This window comes from Gavia stellata, chromosome 7 (assembly GCF_030936135.1).
Source record: "Gavia stellata isolate bGavSte3 chromosome 7, bGavSte3.hap2, whole genome shotgun sequence".
In the NCBI taxonomy this organism is placed as follows: Eukaryota; Metazoa; Chordata; class Aves; order Gaviiformes; family Gaviidae; genus Gavia; species Gavia stellata.
This window is the reverse complement of record NC_082600.1, coordinates 3,200,542-3,221,434: the sequence shown is the minus strand read 5'-3', so window position 1 is coordinate 3,221,434 and position 20,893 is coordinate 3,200,542. Positions and strand designations below refer to the sequence as shown.

Sequence of the window (20,893 nt, the reverse complement as noted above, 5' to 3'; positions counted from 1 at the left end):
TTTAATTATTTTAGGATTTCCTCCTGTTGTTTGACGCTTACCGCGACTTCCACATGCTGGTTTATGACTTCAGGGCCAAGAGTGGAACACAGGTTCCTACTGAAACTCTTCTGTTACATGTCAATGTAGAACAGTTACGTTGTTAATGATTTTTGGTCTGAGTTTTCTGATCACATGTATGGGCTGAAATAGTTTTACTTACAAGAAAGATGCAGTTGAAGGGGAATCTTATCTTTATTGTTTACATAACTTTCTTAGTCTCTTGCTACATTACAGGGAGTATTTGTATATAGCTTTTTTCTAATGGCTCCCTTGGGAATTGCTGTGTTTAGTCCACCTAGAAATGAGGAGTATTCATCATTTTTCAAACCTTCCATTTTGCGATAACTGCAGGATTAGACTTGCACTGATTTTTAGCAATCAAATGAAATTTCTAATTACACGGAGAAGTTCTAATTAGTCTCCTAGAAATAATCAACATTTATACGATGTATTCCATCCTAGTACATCACTTTAGAACACAGCATCCAAACATACCCCAGTCTGTCAACTGAACAAATTCAATCGCAGAGTAAAAACATCCTCTCTTGTTGCACGTCTGCTACCAAGTATTTACAATTTGTAAAATGGATCCACTTTATCCAGATTACATTTACTTCTCAAAAACAGTTCCCCATGAGCTTTGGTTTGCTGGTTCATATCTCTAAAGTGCGATAACCAAAAGAACATATCTAATAATAAACTTTCAGTTCCCTTTCTCTTTCCTTCTGAGATAACTTCTGTTTTCTTTCAAGTTGTACAAGATACAAACGTGCTTTAGAAGAAAGTTAAATTTTACTTGTTTCACAGCTGCTCTGGAATGACTCTTACATTTCTCTGTTAAATGCGAGCACTTGCAATTGGGGTATGTGGTATAAGCTTTCCTTTTGTATGTTCAGCGGAAGGAACAGATGCCGAAAGCATCTGCCTTACCCTCTACGGCAGTACCCGACCCAGCCGGAGGCGGGTGAGCTGTTCGCTGGGCTAAGTTTAACCCCGATCAGCTCTGTCACACGGTTGCGCAGCTCCTTGTGGGAGGTATCGAAGGGCCGAGGCACAGGTGCAGCTTTTTCAGCACCAGCACAGACTTTGTGAAACTGTGAAAATGGAGCAAGTGCCAAAGCTGGTACAAAATCGTGGCAGTTAAATTACCCCTGGGAAAAAAAAAGCATCATATCACAGTCAAAATAAACATCTGCATTCTAGTTACAGTACTTCACAAAACTTGGCGCTCTCTCAAATGAATATTTAACTGATATATTTACAACCCATAAAGTAGGTGACAAATGGTGGTAAAAGGAAAGCCTTGCTACGCGCCCTTCCATTCATAAGTGACTGTTGTAGCCCTGAGAACACCAACCCCATTTTCTCTAATTAAAAAAATGGGTTTTTCCTCCCCAAATCTCTCAGCATAAAATCTACCTCTAAATATGGCATGTCTGTCACCTTAGCGTAGCGTTTTCTTTCTCTAACATACTCCTCTGTTCTACAAAAAGCTGCTTCTGTGCTACTGCTACCAGTTGTGCTTCAAAGTGGGGTGCCATTAACGCAGCCGTACTGTTAGACTTAAAACGGGGGGAAGACGTGTTGGATGTTAACGAACAGCTCTGCTCTCTCCTGCTCATGGCTTTCAGCTCCAGTTCAGCGTGTTTCCATTACACAGCAGTTATTTTTTACTGGTTGCTTTACACAGTTGACTTAATTGGAAAGTGAACTCTTTTTTTTTTTTTTTATTCCAAATAAAAGAGGTGTCGTGCCATGCGTTTGTTACTCTATTCTGCCTCAATTAGTGAGTATCATTAAAAATTTAATGAAGTCCAACGCACACTACTAGAACGGGTGATGGCATGTGTTCAGCTCTCCGGATTAAAGACATGACACCCCCCCGGCCCCAGTCCTGACTTTCTAGCAACACGAGATGACATCATCTTTTTGTGAGAATCAAGAACTTCTCCAGTATTACAAAACAACTGAATTTTATTTCGGCAGAACTTAAAAAAATCGTATACTTATCTACATTGCAGTAAAAACAATGAAATTTTTTTTTTCCTTCATATATTCATCAACACATTGCAACCAAACCAGGACGCAGGTATCAGGCACAAGGCGACCCTGGGCGGGACGGCCGGCACCGCCGGTGGCGTGTGAAGCCCGGCTCCCAGCGGGGCTGGAGCTCGGGAGGGCTCAGTCCCCCCGGGCTTGCTCCTCGCCACCCCCAGCGCGGCACCGCGGGCACCACCGCTCTGCCCCGATGGGGGAAAGACCGCACCCCAGAGCACTATAAGCACCAGAAAAGATGCACTTAAACACAAGTTTTCTCCTCCTCCTCCCAGTAAACGACGCAGGAGCGGTCACGTTTTGCGGCAGGGCTGCGACGCTGCTCTGAGCGGCCCGGCAGCAGCAAGTAACTTCTTCCCAAAACGTGGTTGCCGAACATGAAAGATTACTATTTTGGGACACCTTTTACAAGAATGTTTATTCATATTAAAGCAGAAACCAACTCATAAATGCTTTTTTATACACGTGTGTGCCTGTAAAAGACAGTATGGAACAACTCAGAAAGAAAAAGGCTGCGAGAACGTTCCTCACTGAAGTCTGCGGTAACTTTTACAGAGTTCGTGGTCCCTAATATCTCCCCACCCTCCGTTTTTCACATGAGGGGAAAGGGGTGCCATGGAGTACCTTTTACTGACACTCATCGTTTCGGGAAACAGGTACTGTTGGTTGCTGTTCAAGAGAGAGTCGATTTTGGCACTCTGGGTGGACGGCCTGCAGGATTTCTTGTGGTGCATGCCGCAGTCCCCCGTGTGAAAAATCCTGGGGATTTCGGGAACCAGCACTTTCCAGAACTTTGGAAGACAAGAAACAGTCAAGTGCTGCAGAGTCCAGTCCCAGTTGTAGTCGTCGTAGGTGCAGAAGGCGTCCGTGCACTCGATGAGCTTCTGGTAGGTGTCTCTGCCGAAGGCCATGCCCATGTTGTGCTCGGTGGACTTCCACGTCTTCATCTCCACCTTGTCGGCGCGGCCGGCGAAGCCGCCGCGGACGGGGCTGTAGGTGCCCAGGGAGACGATCTGGCACTCGGGGCACTCCCGCTCCCGCAGGGCCCAGAGCTTTTTGAGGACGTGGTAGAAGTCGGGCGCCAGGTAGTGGTCCTCCTCCAGAAAGAGGACGGGCCCGGCGTGCTCCCGCAGCGCCCGCACCCGCTCCCAGACGAAGTGCAGCTTCCACCACCAGTGGTGCTTGGTCTGGGAGAAGCGAGCTTCGCGGTAGTGCCCGAAGGAGTCGGGGTACTCGGCGTTGATGCAGCCCAGGCGCAGGGCGGCCGCTTTGCCCACGTCGCGGGGGCAGTCGCGGGGGTCGTGGCCGGGGAACTCGCGGGGGTAGAGCTGGATGCTGAAGGGGAAGAAGACCTGCAGGACGGGGCAGAAGTCCACGCGTGCCGCCAACCGGTTGAGCTCCTCGGCCCACAGGTCGTGGCTCAGCACCAGCAGCACGTTCTCCACTCCCGCCGCCCGCCGCAGCGACTCCAGCAGCAACCGCAGGTGCTCGGCTCGATCGTGCACCTGCACCACCAGCACCACGTCGGCGGCGGCCCGCGCCGGGAAGCGCCCGGCGTTCCGCACCGGTTGGTCGAAGTTCAGCCGGTAAACGAGCGAACGGTAATTCAGCGTCCCGTTTTCCGTGAGAAGCGGCGGTGCTGGAGATGCAGCCGAAGCGTTAGCGGCGGGGCGGCGCGGCGGCTCGCTGACCCGCGGCGGCTCCCCGGTGGTACCGGTACCGCCCCGCTGCTGCTGCTGCTGCTGCCGCCTCCTCCCGCCGCCGCCGCCGCTTCCCCACAGCGCCAGCGCGCAGATCGCCAGCGCCAGCGCCAGCAGCAACACCTTCCGCTTGTAGATCCGCAGCCGCATCCTTCCCGGCGGCGGCGGCCGCCGCTTACCCGCCGCCCTCCCGCCGCCGCCGCCGCCGCCGCCGCCGCCGCTCCTCCCGCAGGCAGCGCGCGCGCGCTGCCGCCGCCCCACGCGCACACGTCGCCGCACGCCATAGGACGCCGGTGTCACTGCCGCCGCCGTTCCTATTGGTCGCCAGCGCCGTCACTCGCCGCCGCTTCCGCCGGCGGGGGCCGCGCAACCGCTGCCCGCCATCACCTCAGCCGGGGGGCGGGCGAGGCTGCGGGACGGGCTCTCCGAGCCCGTCCCGCAGCCTCGCCCGCCTCCCGGCCCCGGCCCCTCTCCCCCGAGGGCTGCTTCAGGAAAGCTGTACCGTGATTGATCAGCGCTAATTGGGGGGGTTAGTAATTAGGCAAAAACGGGGGCGGGGGGGGCCTGTAATGGCTGGTGAGGCCGCACCGCGAATACGGTTTTGGGCCCCTCAGTCCAAGAAGGACATTGAGGTGCTGGAGCGTGTCCAGAGAAGGGCGACGGAGCTGGTGAGGGGTCTGGAGCACAAGTCTGATGAGGAGCGGCTGAGGGAGCTGGGGTTGTTCAGTCTGGAGAAGAGGAGGCTGAGGGGAGACCTCATCGCTCTCTGCAACTGCCTGAAAGGGGGTTGTGGGGAGGTGGGTGTTGGTCTCTTCTCCCAAGTGACAAGTGACAGGACAAGAGGAAATGGCCTCAAGTTGTGCCAGGGAAGGTTCAGACTGGATATTAGGAAAAATGTCTTTACTGAGAGAGTGGTGAAGCACTGGAAGAGGCTGCCCAGGGAGGTGGTGGAGTCACCATCCCTGGAGGTATTCAAGGAGCGTGTGGACGTGGCATTGTGGGACGTGGCTTGATGGGCATGGTGGGGTTGGGTTGATGGACTTGATGATCTTACAGGTCTTTTCCAACCTTAATGATTCTGTAATGGGGCTGGGGTGCCTCGTGGGCAAATTGTTCTGGTAATTGGAAGGATAGAAGAAGAGAATCCTTCTAGGTTTGGAAGAATAAGGTGATGAAATAAAATCTTACATACTTGGAAGAATAAGATAAAATAATTCTAGAATTGCAGAACAAGATAAGCAAAACACCCTAGAATTGCAAGGACAATACAGATAAGATAAAATAGTTCTGGAATTGCAAGAACAACACATAATTCTAGAATTGCGAGATTAAGATAAATTCCTTCTGAGGTTGCAAGAATAAGATAATAAATTCATTCTAGTATGGCAAGAATACAAAATTAATTCTAGGATTGCAAGAATAAGACAAGCAAAGCATCCTAGAATTGCAGGATAGGTCTAGATTTGCAAGAACAATACATAAAGTAATTCTAGAATGGCAAGAACAAGATAATAAATTAATTCTAGAATGACAAGTACAAGATAATAAATGCATTCTAGAATGGCAGGAGCAACAGATAAATTCTAGAATCGCAAGAATAAGTTTAGTCTAGATTTGCAGGAATAATAGAAAATAATTCTAGACTTGCAAGAATACATTTAAAATCACTAGCATTGCAAGAATACAAGAAAATTGCTCTAGAATCGCAGTAAGACATAAAATAATTCTACAAGAATACATAATTCTAGAATTACAATCATTCTAGAATTAGAAGACTATAATAAAAGAGTCATCCTAAAACTACAAGAAGAATCTATAATAAAATAATTCTACAACTGTAGAATAAAATAACTGCAAGAATTACTCTTGTATCTCTCTACTTTGAGTCCCAGCCCCTCTCCTGGGCGGGCTCGGGCTACTGGCACAATTTGGTGGCAATTTAGGGCAGCGTGCCATGGCCTGGGGTGCTCCTGAGGGTCAGATACTGTCACCCACGCCAGTCCTTGGGACCCACAGGAGGATAGCTCCACCCGCTGCACCTCCACTTCATGCTCGCGGAAATTGCGCCAATTTTCCTTGTTTATGTTTTAGTCTGGGTTAACATCAATACGTATTTCCATTATTTTAAGTGTTTCTTGCCCCAGGAGGGCAGCTTCCATGGAGCCAGATTTAACGTCTTGCACAGTTGCGGGTAAAACTCCGGCAACTGAAACACCGTCCAGTTGGGATAACAGGGTTTCCCTATCGCACAGGCAGCGCATGGATAAATACATTAAGGATCGCAAAGTGCTCAGGTAATGCAAAGTGGCATGGGCACAGCAAAATCAGGCCAATTAAAGAATGATCCAATCTGCCGCTAGCCCAGCTTGCAGCAGCACTCAGAAGTGTCAAATCAAGATCTACCACTGAGGCTTTTTCCCCCAGACGAGGCGGGGAAGCGCAGGTATCAGTTGCATTTAAAAGCATCTCACATTAAACAGCGTCCTCAAATTCCAGGTGAGAGCCTTCGGTCGCTTTAATCCAGTGAGACTGAGCCCTGCAGCACTCGCCTCTGCACCGTCCGAGGCAAACACCAAACTTCCTGGGCACATTAACAGACAGGACTGGAGCAATGTTTCTATGTTGAGGCCACGTTTTTAATGACAGTTTCAGAGCTTGGCTCTTGCTGACCACAGCTGAGCTTTGCCTAACTCAGCAAGTTTCTCCTCATCACCCAAGCACAAATGATTTTCAAGCGAGGAATTAAAAAAGAGTACTCCTTAAAAGAGAGAGGCTGGGCTCTGCAATGAAGTGGGTTTGATTCAATCAGATCATGTTGCTACAAATAGGAAACACCACGTAAATGGCCCTACAGAGCTCCCCACAAGTACGATAAATGAGGTAGAATAGTTCCTTATGGGAACAATTTTTGCCTGGTCCCATTTTCTCTCTGAAAAGCCCCAGACACAGCAGGTGGGTCACACACACTCCTGTGCTTGCAATATCAGACAACTGTGCCCATCTTTTGCCGTCTACACCGGCGTCCACGCCTGCTAGTCGGCCTTTTCCCCTAACGAGCCCAGTGTGCCAATGAGAAGTGAGCTGAAGGAGATCTAAGAGACCCCGCAGTTGTCTTGCTGGTGGGCAGGGCAAACTGCTGGAGGAGACACTCCTGGAAGGAGCGATTTCTGCTTTGGCTTTACCTAACTCTGAGGAACAGCTTTGGCTCTTGGCTCCTTCGCCACCTCCTGGCTGGCTGACAGCAGGCAGCACTGGCTCGGAGGAGCGCAGGCACGGAGCGCTGCAGCAGCCGCCCTGGCAATGCTGCCGCTGCCCATCCCTCTGCAGTCAGCAAGACTCAAACCCCAACTAACTCATCAATTAGCTTGCTGCCTCTGGGATGAGGCTGCAATCAAAAGAACTTCACCCTACCGAGACAAATGCTTTGCAGCACGGAGGGAGCTTGTTTGTGGGGATTGCAAGACACTAAGAAAATGAAGTCGGCTGGAACGGATTCCCAAGGGAACCTGGGGACATCGTACACCCCTCCGACACCTGTGCTTGGCTGCACAAGACTTCCCTTTTCTTCATCTGTTGTTGGAAGCTGGGAAAGCAGGGAGCTTAGAATGCTCCTCCGCACATCTGACCTCCGTGGAGACGGCAAGATCACGGTACGGCTGGGGAGGTCGCTGCGTTGCTTGAAGGTGCTCTGGTACCAACGCAGTGACGGCTGGGGAAGTCCCTCTGCAGAACAGGGCTTCAGCACCCCACCACCCTCCTCGATGCTGCATCAGCTGCTGTAGTTTCAGAGGATAAAGGGAAGTTGAGTCAGTTTTGGGGACGACATTTGCTTAATTGCAGCCTAGTATACACACACAGGATCTAAAAAAAACCCCAGCAGTACATGCAAAGCTGACAGCAAAATATTCCCATGCAAAAAGCCCTTTCCCACAGTTCACGGCCTCCTTTTCATGCCAGGAGAGGTTGCGCTCTTCTTCACGTCAGCCCTTAACCCTCCAGCTGATCCCTTCTCCCAGCACAGCAGGGCTTGGAGAGGACTTCACAGCCTACCCCTCGCTGGCAGGCTGCTCGCGTCCCCAGCCATGCAGGTGCGGTTTCTCCTCCGCCCAGCACAGCTGGCTCCCCGGAAGCCTCTTAGCCACTGCACAGCCACCCACACATCTGCATCGAAAATTCCTGAGGAGTCCCACAGGAGGCCGAATTTCTGTGTCTACTCCGCTTCCCTCCTCTTAATCATGCACTCCACCTAAAAGGTGTTTTTCCAAATGAGTAATCTTCAGGCTGCTGCAATCAGGACGAGATCTCTCTCTCCTTACAACAGCATTAGCGTATGAGTACTGCAAACCTCCCAGGGTCAGCTCTTGGTGTGGACATAAACAGGCACCCTCGGCTTCCTCCTTCAAAAGTTCTCTGTAGTTGAAGAGCAACATGTAAGGAATGATTCACCCAAATCTTCCTGTAGTTGCTTAAAAGTTACTGTTTTACAAATACTGTATGAAAAGAACACAGTCAAGTTATTTTGACATTCACAGAAAGTTTTAATGACACTCTATTTCTAGAATAAAGGTTCCTCCTCCTCAGGAAAATGGGTCTCTTGGCCTTGTCAGAGCTAAGCCCTTCACTAGGCGTGCTTCAGTATTTATTTCTGCTGTGAATGTCTCGGATTAGTAAAGAAGTTGAAACAGATGATTTTTAAAACGTGAATGGAGGTTGTGCTCACATAGGAGAAGTTAAGCGATACCTGGAAGCCAGTACCTTCTTCCAAAGCCTGCTGCCACCTTTCAACCTGCTCCTCATGCTGTACATGGCATTTAGCTGTCACTTGAAGCCTAGTCGAGATCAGTTCTGCACTCAGTAACTACGGATGTCTTGTTTTCCCATTGAAAATACATACAATTGCCACAGGGGTGTACTTATCTATGACCCGAAGAATTGCAAAGTGTGCAATTCACTCCTGGGCGGTCAATACTGCTTCAAAAGTAACAGCGTAATGTGCCCCCTCCAAGCCATCCCATGTTCCAGGGCACGGGATGCCTAAAGACTTCTCAAGGGACTTTTTTCCATGCTGTTCCAATACCCCAGCCGTGGACCAGCTGACAAGACATAAAATAAGGGGGTGTGGATACTCTCCAGTATTTCGGTATCTTCACCAGGAAAAATCCCTAGAATACACTGGATGAAAAACTCATTAGAGAAAACACAATGCACATGTACGTAGAAGGGTTTAAAAATTTAATAAGTTGACTCAGTGAACAATTCAAGGATCTTTAAAACACGAGAGTTAAGAAACAAAGTTTAGGTCACGTATTTAGAAAAAGACATTTCTTGTATCACAAAGAGATAAAACCAAAAACATTTGCTCTGGTAAAAAACCAGCAATGCTGGTCCCTGCTTGAAGTGAGAATGCTGTAACAACTTTTTAAAAAGAAGCACCTGGAATTACATGACCCGTTTTGAACTGCTCACACCATAATTTCTTCTCTTAGCAGCCTACCAAGTTGCTCTACAGTAAAGAAGTCGGGAAGAGTCCAGTCCAGTGACAATGCCAACGCAGTCATCTGCTGTAGGCAGAGTTCAGAGCCTCAAGGGTAAGTAGGCAAAGCAGTTTGAGATACGCTCACCTTCCTTCTAGCAAGAAGAAACCACTTACACCACGAAACAAAGAAAGTTTTTGTGATACTCCAAACAAAGTCACAGTAATAAGAAAAAGAAAGCAAAATACATTCTAAGGAAGATTCATTCAAGCTAAGCATCGCTTTTTATTCCAACCAAAGAGAGATTCTAGTGGCGGAGGAATAGAGTCAGGCCACCGGATCAGGCTGACAGTGCCCCCTCACTGCAAGACTGACATTTACTATCGGCGGCAAATGTCCTATGATACCACGTGTGGGTAACGAGCAGAAAACAATTCCAGGCTCCTCCGTCACCAGACAGAACTTCAGGCAGAGCTTTTGCGCCTGGTAATGGTCACCCGTTACTCTGCAGGTACCTATCCAGAAACTGGGAATAGCAGTCTAGAGAACAGAAGTAGCAGATGATGGGTGCTTCCGTACCTCCCATGTTATCCACGAGGACCACTGTGTGAGCTACGTGATGGAGATTCATGGTCACCGTTATCTGAATGAAGCTGCTCAAACAGGCACTTCCACACTGGCATGTTTTAGCCACTTCCAGATCTTCACAAAGGTGAGAAGGAAGGAGGTGACAACCATAAGGGATTCTGTTGAACAAGAGGAGCAAGTGTGAATTCACTACAAAATTAACCAATGTCGCTCAAACACAGTGACACGCCACACGCACCAGTTGGAAGAAACACCTTTCCCAGATCACAGACAAGGCAAATCTGGAATTATACCACTTGCAATATTGGCCTGGTTAGGAATTACATCCCACTTTCCAAGACAGTCACTAAAAACATGCAACCATGTTACTGACCCCTAAGTACCAAGGACCTGAACTCCAGAAGACACTGCAACAAGAACCAGGGAGTGCACACAAATCGTAACAGCCTGTATCACAGCGATAGAGAAATTAGAGAATTAAAAAGAAGATTAAGAATAAAGAGACAACTGGGCACATATCTGCTCTTCCCTCACATTAGCAAAATGAGCCTTCTTACAGTAGTACTACTTTGCAGGCAATAAATTAAGGTTCTCTTGATACACCGCTCTTGTCGTCCATCGTGTCAATAATGACATCCAGAGACAGGAACAAGAATTGCTTCTTTTTAAATTTGCAGCAGAGTGGCGTTGTGTTTGGGGTACGAAATAAGTAATTTCCCTGAAGTACCTGGTCAAGTTAACTTCAAAGTGCAGGTATTGCCAGTGCCCATCTGTCACTCGGGACTCACAAAATAGATCTCACTGACTCACTTCCCGACTACACCTACATATTCCCAATTCTTTCTACATAACATCATTCACATAGCTAAGACTCCTGTGGGTTATTTTTCACCACCTCAGTTTCAGGACATCCTTTTCCCGGTCAGAACAAGCATAATCACAGCTCTGGTACTTGCCCAGAACACCACTATGAAGATTGATTTCTAAACATTTGCTTTTGCATCTTCCCCCCTTCTGTTTTCTTCCTTTCTCAATGTTTTTACAGCCCATCATCACTCCTGTTTCTCATTCTTTGTTAATTCTCACCTCCAGTGAATGTCAGACAGAATGTCTGTTGCCCACTTGTTAGATTTTTTTCTTTTCCATTTAAAGATAATCAGGACCACTCTGACCAGTGCTGTCCCCTAATAATCACAGACCCGAGGGCAAGGGGACTGTTTCCATTGCCCTCATCTCACTGAGACTCCTGGAGCAGAAAGCCTTTTTTGTTCTGTGTGATGCTGGTTTTTTTAAAGCCTGCTGCATGGGGGCCAGGGACTGGGTTAATGACTAGGTAATCCTTAGGTACTCTGGTAATGTAACTGAGCACCAAAATCTGACCAGTGTTCAGGGATTATATTCTCTAGAAAAAAAAAAAGCCTTAATAATATTTGTATCAAAACCACTATAAAGTTGGGAAAGAAGACACGTGGAGTTTAATTACTCTAATAAAATCAGCAAGGTCAGAAGTGGATAAGATTTGAAGCAGAACATTTGGCTGCTCAGCTCATTTCCAGGGTGTGCCCTGCATGCCTGTGGACACCTTTAGCCCAGACTTCTGAGCAATTAACCCAGGTTTATGGGGCACTCCCCACCCCCAAGGCAGGAATGGGTACAGAACGTAGATTAGGAACACTTCAGGTCGGCCTCTCAGCCCCTTTCTGTACCCGTGACTCTTTTCCATCTTCTTGCTCCCTTTTCCACCCAGAACAGGGTGGGAGTAGCAGCAGTTGGTACCGGAAGGATCACAGGCAGCGGCATGCCGGCAGAGTATGTAAGCGGCATGGGGGAAGGGGAGAAAACTGCTAACAAACAGCAGCCTGGCAAGGATGATTACTTGGCGAAATAACAATTTTAAAATTACCTCAGAACTGGGCTTCTCCGCATAAGACACAACACCCTCACTCCAACACCAAAGGAAATTAACAGCTCAAGGAAAACCTAAGGTAGGGAGAAGCCTGCAGTAGGTAACACCAACTCCAGTCTGACATTTGCCCTCTGAGAAGCCACCTCACAGTATTTTCTAACACTACTCACCTTGCGTAAGGTCCCGTCTCAAGCAGAGGCAGAGCGATCCACGTCTGTAACTAGGAGCTGTATGGTAGAAGGTAACCTTTTGCCAACACACTATTCTCACACGGGAAGGGATAGCAACAGGCTAATGGGCTTTACACACACCTTTAGCGTACTTTAATGTGAGCACAAGATGAAGGGCAGCCATGTTTGAAAGCAGTTTCCAAGCTAGAGCCTAACGCAAAATATGGTCGGTGCCACAAAATCCACTGTAATGGAAGCTCCTCAACACAAAATGGCGGAAGCGGTTTAGGGTTGTAGAACTGATTCTCTTTTCCCACGGCTGGGCAAGAATATTCTGTTACGGTGCCCCCATTTTGTGGATAAAACTATTTCAACCTATAGCTTTCTCTACGTGCTTCCAAGTCACCCATTTACTGTGTTATCCTGTATAACAAAGGGATGATTTTACAAGCGGAATTCAAAGCAACTTTAACCTTATGGTTTTTAATAGGTGAAGAGCAATAGCCACTGACAGGAAAGAAAAAACAAGTCAGGAAGGTTTAGACTCAAGAGGTTTGAAACCGAGCAGGTGCAATATGTACCCACCATGCTACTCTTACCTGTAATTTACAGTTGCCCTTGCAGCACACTCTAATAAAGTCAATGGTATTTTCAGTTGTATGTTGGGAACAAGCGGATTAGGCTGTTCAAAAGGATTTCCAAAGAGATCCAAGTTCTCAAGACAGAGTCTCCTAAAATCACTGGGCAAGAAAGGAAGTTTGTTTCGAGCTGCTGACAGAAAGCGTAGATGATCTAACTGGCCAATCTTGAACGGCAACCTAATCAACTCATTGTCATCGAGCTTTAAATTCACGAGTTCTCGCAGCTGGCAAAACTGAATTGGAAGTGCTTTAATTTTGTTTTGGCTGAGGTCCAAGAACTGAAGAGATTTCTGAAGGGTGGAGTTGCACAGAGCCCCACTGAATGACTCCAGGTGATTGTCGTGCAAATTAAGCTCCTGAAGACAAATCAGGTCACCAATAGTAGCTGGCAGCTGCTTAATATGATTATGACTTAGGTCTAGTTTTCGGAGTTTCTTCAAACAAAGCACACGCGTGTCGATGCGAGCAAGTTTGCAGTACGAGGCTTGGAGATGTTCGAGGGAGTAAGGAAAGTTTTTGGTGAGAGGATAGTCCCTTCTTGAAGTTATGATCATTTTTGTCTTAGGTTTTTCAACTTCTGAGGTCTTTGCTGGTACCAAAGTTGAGAGCGGGAGAGCTCCTATGTCAGTCCCTTGGTGAGCCAGTCTCACAGCTGAGAGGAAATTCTTTAAATTGCTGGCATTTGCCTACAGGAAAACACAAATGTGGAATTAAAAGTTCATTATTCTTGTGCTCATTTGTACTAACGCTTTCTGAACTATTTTGTACATGTATCAGGAGATACTAACTCAGCAGGGCAATGAAATGGGAAAGGGAAACAACTCCAGCTTATTAGGTTGATGTGCTGTTTACAGTGTTTAAGAACAAATGGCATGTGATTTGAATGAGAAGTTACGACCTCTCTGAATACTCTAGATCAAACAAACTGCATTGCATTACTCAGAAAAGGAACAAAGCACTGAATTCACAGCTGAAAATAAAGTACAGAAAAAAACCTGATGCACTGTGATCTTCCTAACCTGCAACATAATAAAGGGACAGTTTATAAAAACACACATGGGGAAATCAGAGACCTAAAACTTGAGGCAACCATTTCTGAAAGTTACAAGGAAGGAAAAGGATGGAAGCTGAGGTTAAATTTAACATAAAGGAAGGTGGAAGGCTTCAAGGCAGGTTCAGCAAGTGCTTCTGGTCACACAGAGCTCTGGTTGTGCCAGCATCAAATGAGGAGAATTATTTGCAGTCCTGCAAATAACTGACTAATTGTGCTTCAGGTGGGATATAATATAATGGCAATAAGGACAGAGAGTCAAATTAATGGAGTATCAGATGACCTGTATTTTAAATAAAAGTCAAGAAAGTTGTGATACATTTGTTGTACTGAAATAATTAAGTTTTATGAATAACAGGGTGACCAAGTGTTTCTCTTCTCAATTTCCCAGCAAGTCTCTACTCAAGCTGATGGTCACTATGCTATAAAGTGAATTATAAAATAAAAAGCACGATGCATCCATACAAGTAAAAGTCATCTCTCATTGCCAGAAAGAACAAACCTGGAGTTTTGGCATGGCTCTGAGAGTTGAGAGGTTTGCACTCTGTTCCCAGCTGTAACCTGCCCAAGCCTACTGACACCCATTTCTGCACCTGAAAGACAATTTTGCTCCTAAATGTACTCGTTTATACCAAATTCTAAAGTGTCCAGAAATAGCTTACATAATATGCCATAGGCATCTAGCACAACACAGCAACGATCTTGGTGACTTCTGGATGCTAATGTGATATAAATAAAGACAATAAAGGTCAAACATTATTTGACTGCATCAGTAACTTAAAAATGATTGTTCTCCTTAAGCATCCCATGCAGCTCTATTCTTTCAACTTCTGATGTGATACCCTCCAGAGATGGGGAAGTTGCATGCCAAAAACCTTTGTACCCAAGACCACCAACATTCATTATCTCAGCCAATCTAACTAAAACATTTAGCTATGGGACTCCCCCTAACTACAGGCAGATTTGTCATGTTTCTGAGGGTAATAAATAACTAACTAAATTTGGAAGTAAGGAGAAAAAGTCCTCCAGATCTGTAAAGACCAAGTAAAATACATAACTATACATCAGATTTGAGTTACAGGCAATATTTCCTTGATCTCAAAGCATGAGGCACAACAGGTACCTGTTTCTTGTAGCCAAAAGGTCTAAGTTGTTAAGAATAAGTTTATGGACTCTTCACATGACTTGAAAATAAGAGTACTTTGTGTTCTGGATCCTTGAGACAAATTTCCTCCACAATACCTTTGTAAAGGTAATGTAGTATCTGTAAACCTTGTTGTTGAGAAACCTTGAGTATACCGAGAAAAATACTAAGACGCATCTAAGAAAAAAAGCAGAATTAGTTGCAAGTGCCCAGGACACAATTTTCTGCCACAAGTCTGAAGTCTCAACCACAGACAAGATGTCAGGAAAAGCAGTTAATCTGCGTTGATGCCTTACAAGTCTCTTGTTTCAGAGCTAAATGAATGATGACAAGGCAATCGGAGATTGCACGCAAGGTCTGAAATCCGTGCAACGCAGCAGGCACAGGCTTGCTGAAGGAAAAAAAACCCACAGTGACTTTATTATTTTTGCTCCAGGGTTGAATGCTCCAGACCAACGTTTCTCAACTTAATTTCTGATGTGGCTGAATGCAGCAAATCGCACCGTCTAGTAGAGTACAAAGAGTGGGGTTTTGCATGGTAGTTGCACGTAATCGGTATAGTCGTACCTGGAAATCTCTTTTCTACAAAGCTTTTGTCTATCTTTGAGAGTTAAGAACCCTTTCTGTAATGAAATTATGAAAGGCTAGCAGAAACACTACGGAAAAGTTATCAATAATCTTAAGTTGGGTTTCCAGATTTGGAGCATTTAAGAGGAATATGTAGTATCACCGGCTTTGGAAGCATTTAGTGGATTTGTTCGTGGAACTTGACAGTATGAGGGTGAGCCTTTTGCTAAAAATGGGGAGTGAGGATCTAGTCTTCTCGGAGCAACTCTGGTCATTACTCCAACTTCTGTTTCATTAGATTTGGTTGAGACTTTTTCAGTCTAACAACGTCATGGGCTCTATCTTCTCATACAGAAAACAACAGATGTAGTTCTTAATGAAATTACTACGCACACTGAAAGAATGTCTGTCACACAGTTTCCTTACAGGCCCTATAAAGGGTCTAAATTAGATCTTGTAGCACTAAGACACAGACCGTTCCTCTCTAATCTTATACTACTAGTAGACCCTCTTACAACAGGCTTGCTTTTGTACCTTTGTTCCAAGACAAACTTTTTGACTTCTCACACTTCAGCAGAAATGCTCGGTGTAAAGGATGTAGATATTTTGGATCTAACGCAACACGTGTGACTTTTCTTTTTTGCAAGATACAGAGTACATTTGCTTCTGACAAGAAAAAATTAATTGGATTTAGACACACACTAACTCTTTTATATTTAACCCTGTAAGGTGAACTGCTCTCTTCATCAAATTAAGGCTGCTTTCCTTACCACCACAGCCTTTGCTCTTGCACAGACAAGGTATTTCCAGAGCACCATAGCACTATGCCGCATTCCACAAAATCTCGGGCTACCACAACTATATTCAGGCTTATATTCAGTTACTGGTCTTATTCCCAATAAAATAAGTGATTTTTCCTTCTTGCCGGGTCATATTTGTTTTCTTTTCAGTAAGTTACCATCCTGAGCACAGATTCATTCACCCTGTTTCTCACTCAGACCTCGCAGCCAGCCCAAGCTCCACTCCACTCTGGCAAGACTGTTGTCAGTGCCTGTTGCAGCTGCAGTTTAAACACACCCTGTGCATTTCTCCTTAGACAGGCCCTTTGAGAAAATAATTCTGCTTCTGAAGGAGTAAGCTTCACCACTCACGATTACAAGCTGCTCAGTCTGACATCACTGAAACCATTAAAGGATCTCCTTCAGGCCAAAGAATCAGAGTTGCAACAGAAAGTCAAAGTTATTTTCCAAACAAACAAACAAAAAAATCAGTATTGTTTGCTTTCATTTACACATTCTAACCCTAAGGTTTTAGAAAAATTGTCCCACTTTCCTCTTCTACAAGGCTACAAAAGATTAGTGGAACAGGCACAGAAAAAAAACAACATAAAAATTGAATGTTAATGCGTGATTTTTTTTTTGATGAGTTTAGCATTGTTAAAAACACTTTACAGCTTCCAAATAGTCTACGAACTGTAAATTAATACATTGCTGAGTTCTACTATCAGCTAAACATTAAGGCAAGGTGGTGCCTGCCTGTACCGCTGATCCATGCCATGTATCTCCAGCTTCGAAAACCACAGCGGGCACCCTGCTTATCCACTGAGACATGAATATTCCCCAGTTTTTAGTTAGAAAGACTATAAGCAATGACCTGTTTGATAGAACTCATGGCCAAAGAGCAAGACAATGTATCAGAGAGATGAAAAAAGTTGTTGCTTTCTAAATAAAAGATAGAGAACTACAGGAAAAACGGACTTTGCTGCTGCTGCTGTTTCTCCAGAGGGAGCAGAAGAAGGGAGAATCAGACCGCAGCCCGGCAAAGAAGCTGGGCCCAGCCTCCCCGGCACAAAATGAGCGGGCTTCCTTCTATTTCCCTTTTTGCTGTAGCCTGTTGAGGACATACAAAGCCAAGCTCCTTCATGCTGCCGCGCTTACATCTCCTATAACAAAGCTGTGGCAGGTCAAAGAGGACCGTTAAGACAAGACTTAGTCGCTGTGTGGCATTTGTCGGACGGACCCCAAGCAGACAGCCTGGGGACCCACCGGGGCCCGTCCAGCACCCCGGCGAGCCGCCCCGCCCGGTTTCGGGGTGTCCCCGCCGGTGTCCCGGGCCGCCAGCCGCGGCCCCCGCACCCACCTTGCTGAGGCAGACGTCCACGGCGGGCTCCCGGAGGCGCACGGTGGCCTTGCCCTCCTCCACGAACCGGGTGAAGAACCGCTCGATGTTCTCCTGCACCTACGGGGCACAGCGGGCGCTCAGCAGCCGCGGCGGGACGAGGAAACCCGCCCCGGCGCCCCCCGCCCCGGCTCCCCCCGGCGCGGCCGTCCCCACCTTGTAGCGAGCACCGACCCGGTCCCGCGCCGTGCACACCATGAGGTAAACGCCGCCGCTGCCGCCACCCCGCGCCCGTCCGGGCGGGCGGCCGAGCGAGAGGAGCGCCCTGCTCCCGCGGCCGCGGCCCCGCAGCCCGCAGGTGGGCAGGAGCCGGCTGACCACCTCCACCTCACACTGCAGCCGCATCGCCGCCCGCCCCGCCGCCGACCAACGGCCCCGCTCAGGGGCGGGCGGCGCGGCGCCGCCCGGGGGCCTCCCGCGCTCACCGCGCACAGGCGCCCGCCGCGATGCCTGTCTCCCGTGGCGCCCGCCGGCCGCCCGCCGCCGCCGGCCAGGGGGCGCGGAGCCGCCCGGCGGAAGGGCTCGCAGGGCGGCAAGGGAGGGCGGCGGTGGCGGCGGCACCGGCAGCGGCGGGCAGCCCGAGCCAAGGAGCCCTCAGCGCGGCGCGGTGCGCCGGCGCCCCCTGGAGGAGGCGGGCGGCTGGGCTCGGCTGGGCTCGGCTGGGCTCGGCGGGGCTCGGCTGGGCTCGGCTGGGCTCGGCTGGGCTCGGCTCGGCGGGAAGGGTCGAGGGCGGCGGCGGGCGTGAGGGAGCACGGAGGGAACTGCGGGGTCGGCGGGTGTGAGGGGACAGGGATGAGCCAAAGGGACGGCGGGTGTGAGGGGACACGGGGGAGCACCCCTGTGGGCACGCTGCTCCCTGATGGCCTCTGGGCTCAGTGAGCGGGGGCTGACAGTGGGTGCGGCCCACTGCACATGCTGGCAACAGGGGGGAGCCCAGGCCAGGGTGTGAGGAACACGCAACAGGGCAGGCGGGTTGCCTGGCTGCGGTGGCAGGATGTGGCTGCTGACGGGACCGAGCAGCTCTGTGCCGTAGGTCCGGCACCACAGGCAAATCTTTTACACAATTTCTGCCCTTGCAGTATGTAACAGAGGAATACAAGTTAAAAGAAATCCTTCTGCGTGTTCATTTGCAAAGGTACCAGCGCTCCCAGCACTCCCTCTGAAGTTCTGCCCAGCGCAGTGACAGCAGAAACGAGTGCCAGTGGCAGAGCATCACCTCAGCGATGGCCTCCCGTCCCCAGCGTGGCGGGGCTGGGTCGGCTGAAGGGTGGGTTTGCTGATAGAAGAGGCTCAGGTAACACCATGAGAAATGAGCGTCATGGGCGTTCAGAAACCAAGCTTGGGTAAAAAGCCGCGTTCATCTGCTGTGACGTGCAGTTGCCGTTTGGTTGATTTAGATGTCAGTGCCACCCTTTGCCCTCCACCCACTCTGATAACAGCAGCTCAGACTTACTAAACAACAGGAGAACACGGGGGCCTTATGGAAAACTCATTGCCAAAATAACAGGGAGGAATTTAATAACGTGAAAAATTTGAAAAATTAAAAAAATGACGATGTAAAAGTGGATTGGTAGAGATAGGGTGGGTTGGGAATCTCCAATAGTGAAATTTCAGCGTCTGGGAAGAGCTGTTTCAAGCTTGGGTGCAGTAGGAATTGGGGTAATACCACAGAACTCCCGGCTCGAAGGTGCGAGCAGGCAGGAAACCAACCCCTCCGCGCGCACAGACGGGGCTGTTCACTGAGGGGACGTGGTGGGTGAGGACACGGCTGCCCTCGCTGCTGCTGGCAGCGGCCTCGCCTGCTCCCTGCCTGGAGAGACCGTTTCCACAGTGAATCCTTTCAGTGTTGGCCTTCCACGTTTAGTTTTTAAGGAGGGGACTTCGGCTTTAAAACTTTCTCTGTGAGCTTTTCTACAAAGCAGTTCTTTTTTCTGGAATCCGAGCATGCGCACACAACACAGTTGCCGGCGGCCGCCAGCAGGGGGCACTGCGCGCAGGCCCGCGTTGCGGTGGTGTGCCGGCAGGAGGCGGTAGCGTGCGCGTGTGCGGGGTGCGGCGCGGGGCAAAAGCGGTCGCGGGGTGTGTCAAAAGGAGCCCGCGTCTCTCTGTGTTGCCCAGGCTACGCTGCAGTGGCTATTCACAGGCGCGATCCCGCTACTGACCGGCACGGGAGCTTTGACCTGCTCCGTCTCCGACCTGGGCCGGTTCACCCCTCCTTAGTCAACCTGGTGTGCCCCGGCTCCCCGGGGCTCACCATATTGATGCCGGCCTTAGCGCGGACGCCCGCTCGGCATAGCGCACTGCAGCCCAGAACTCCTGGGCTCAAGCGATCCGGCGGGCTCAGCCTCCCGAGTAGCTGGGACTACAGGCGCGCGCCACCGCGCCCGGCGCTCACCGCCTCGCGCTGCCGCCTCTACTGCCGTCACACCGCTGACGTCACGCCGCGGAGGGGCGGGGGAGCAGGGCCGCTCTGCGCAGGCGCCGCCCTCACCCGCGCCGTTCCCTCGCCCCGTGGGGCGGGGGCGCCGCGGTGCAAGCCGGGATGAGGGGCAGGGGTGATTAGCGCATGCGCGGGCCGCCATCTTCCTCTCGCAGCCAGGCGTGCAGCAGGCAGCATGGGCCACCAGCAGCTCTACTGGAGCCACCCCAGGAAGTTCGGCCAGGGCTCCCGCTCCTGGTCAGTGCGCGCCCCGGGGGCTGTCCGGGTGGCCGTTGGGCTCCCTGGGTTGTGACAGCCGCCCCGCTCCATCCCTCCTACCCCCTCAACCCCGCGCCGCCATTACCCGCCCTGACCGGTCTTGCTCTCTTCTCCCCTCGCAGCCGCGTGTGCTCCAACCGCCACGGCCTTATCCGCAAGTACGGCCTGAACATGTGCCGGCAGTGCTTCCGCCAGTACGCCAAAGACATCGGCTTTATCAAGGTGAGCGCCGGCGCCGGGGCTGTGCGGGAGGAGTGGGTGCGCCGTTTCCCGCTGACTCCTCTCGCCTTTCTCGCTCTCTTGCAGCTGGACTAAGCGCCGGGAGGATGAGGCTGTCGCCAGAAGCTCCCGGGGCTTCCTTGGGCCTCCTTGACACATCTACAGCATCTCTGCGCAGCCCTACTTAATAAAAGGTCTCCCTGCCCTACTGACGTGTGTGCGTTTGGCTTTTGTAAAGGTTCCTACGGGGCTTCTACTCCCTCACAATGGCCGTTCCGGAGGGGTGGGTGCTGCACTGGGCACAGGCCTAAAGGAGCCTGCCCTGGTCTTCAGCTTTCCCACACAAAACCAGGTGGTCTCAAGCTTGTATGATGCCCCTGAGCCTTCAGGTTTGCAAGCAGAGCAGTGGAATGGTCCGCTTAAAATGAGCGGTAGGTGAATGGCCAGGCAGCCTGCTGGA

At 49.5% G+C, this 20,893-nt stretch overlaps 3 protein-coding genes across 3 annotated transcripts; 1 reads left to right on the top strand and 2 right to left on the bottom strand.

Annotated features, from left to right (window-relative positions):
- Positions 1–2,247: 2,247 nt before the first annotated feature.
- Positions 2,248–3,947, bottom strand: MGAT2 (alpha-1,6-mannosyl-glycoprotein 2-beta-N-acetylglucosaminyltransferase). The gene has a single exon (XM_059819819.1). The coding sequence runs from the start codon at positions 3,945–3,947 to the stop codon at positions 2,625–2,627; it is 1,323 nt and encodes a 440-aa protein (XP_059675802.1). The 3' UTR covers positions 2,248–2,624.
- A 5,100-nt stretch (positions 3,948–9,047) lies between these two features.
- Positions 9,048–17,861, bottom strand: LRR1 (leucine rich repeat protein 1). The gene is made up of 4 exons (XM_059819769.1): positions 17,673–17,861; positions 17,478–17,576; positions 12,535–13,262; positions 9,048–10,017 (listed from the first exon to the last, which is right to left on the bottom strand). Exons 1-4 carry the CDS (start codon positions 17,859–17,861, stop codon positions 9,765–9,767), a joined length of 1,269 nt encoding a protein of 422 aa, XP_059675752.1. The 3' UTR covers positions 9,048–9,764.
- A 2,232-nt stretch (positions 17,862–20,093) lies between these two features.
- On the top strand, positions 20,094–20,641 carry RPS29 (ribosomal protein S29). The gene is made up of 3 exons (XM_059819885.1): positions 20,094–20,193; positions 20,337–20,436; positions 20,521–20,641. The coding sequence occupies exons 1-3, from the start codon at positions 20,132–20,134 to the stop codon at positions 20,527–20,529; spliced, it is 171 nt and encodes a 56-aa protein (XP_059675868.1). The 5' UTR covers positions 20,094–20,131; the 3' UTR covers positions 20,530–20,641.
- The last annotated feature ends 252 nt before the right edge of the window (positions 20,642–20,893 follow it).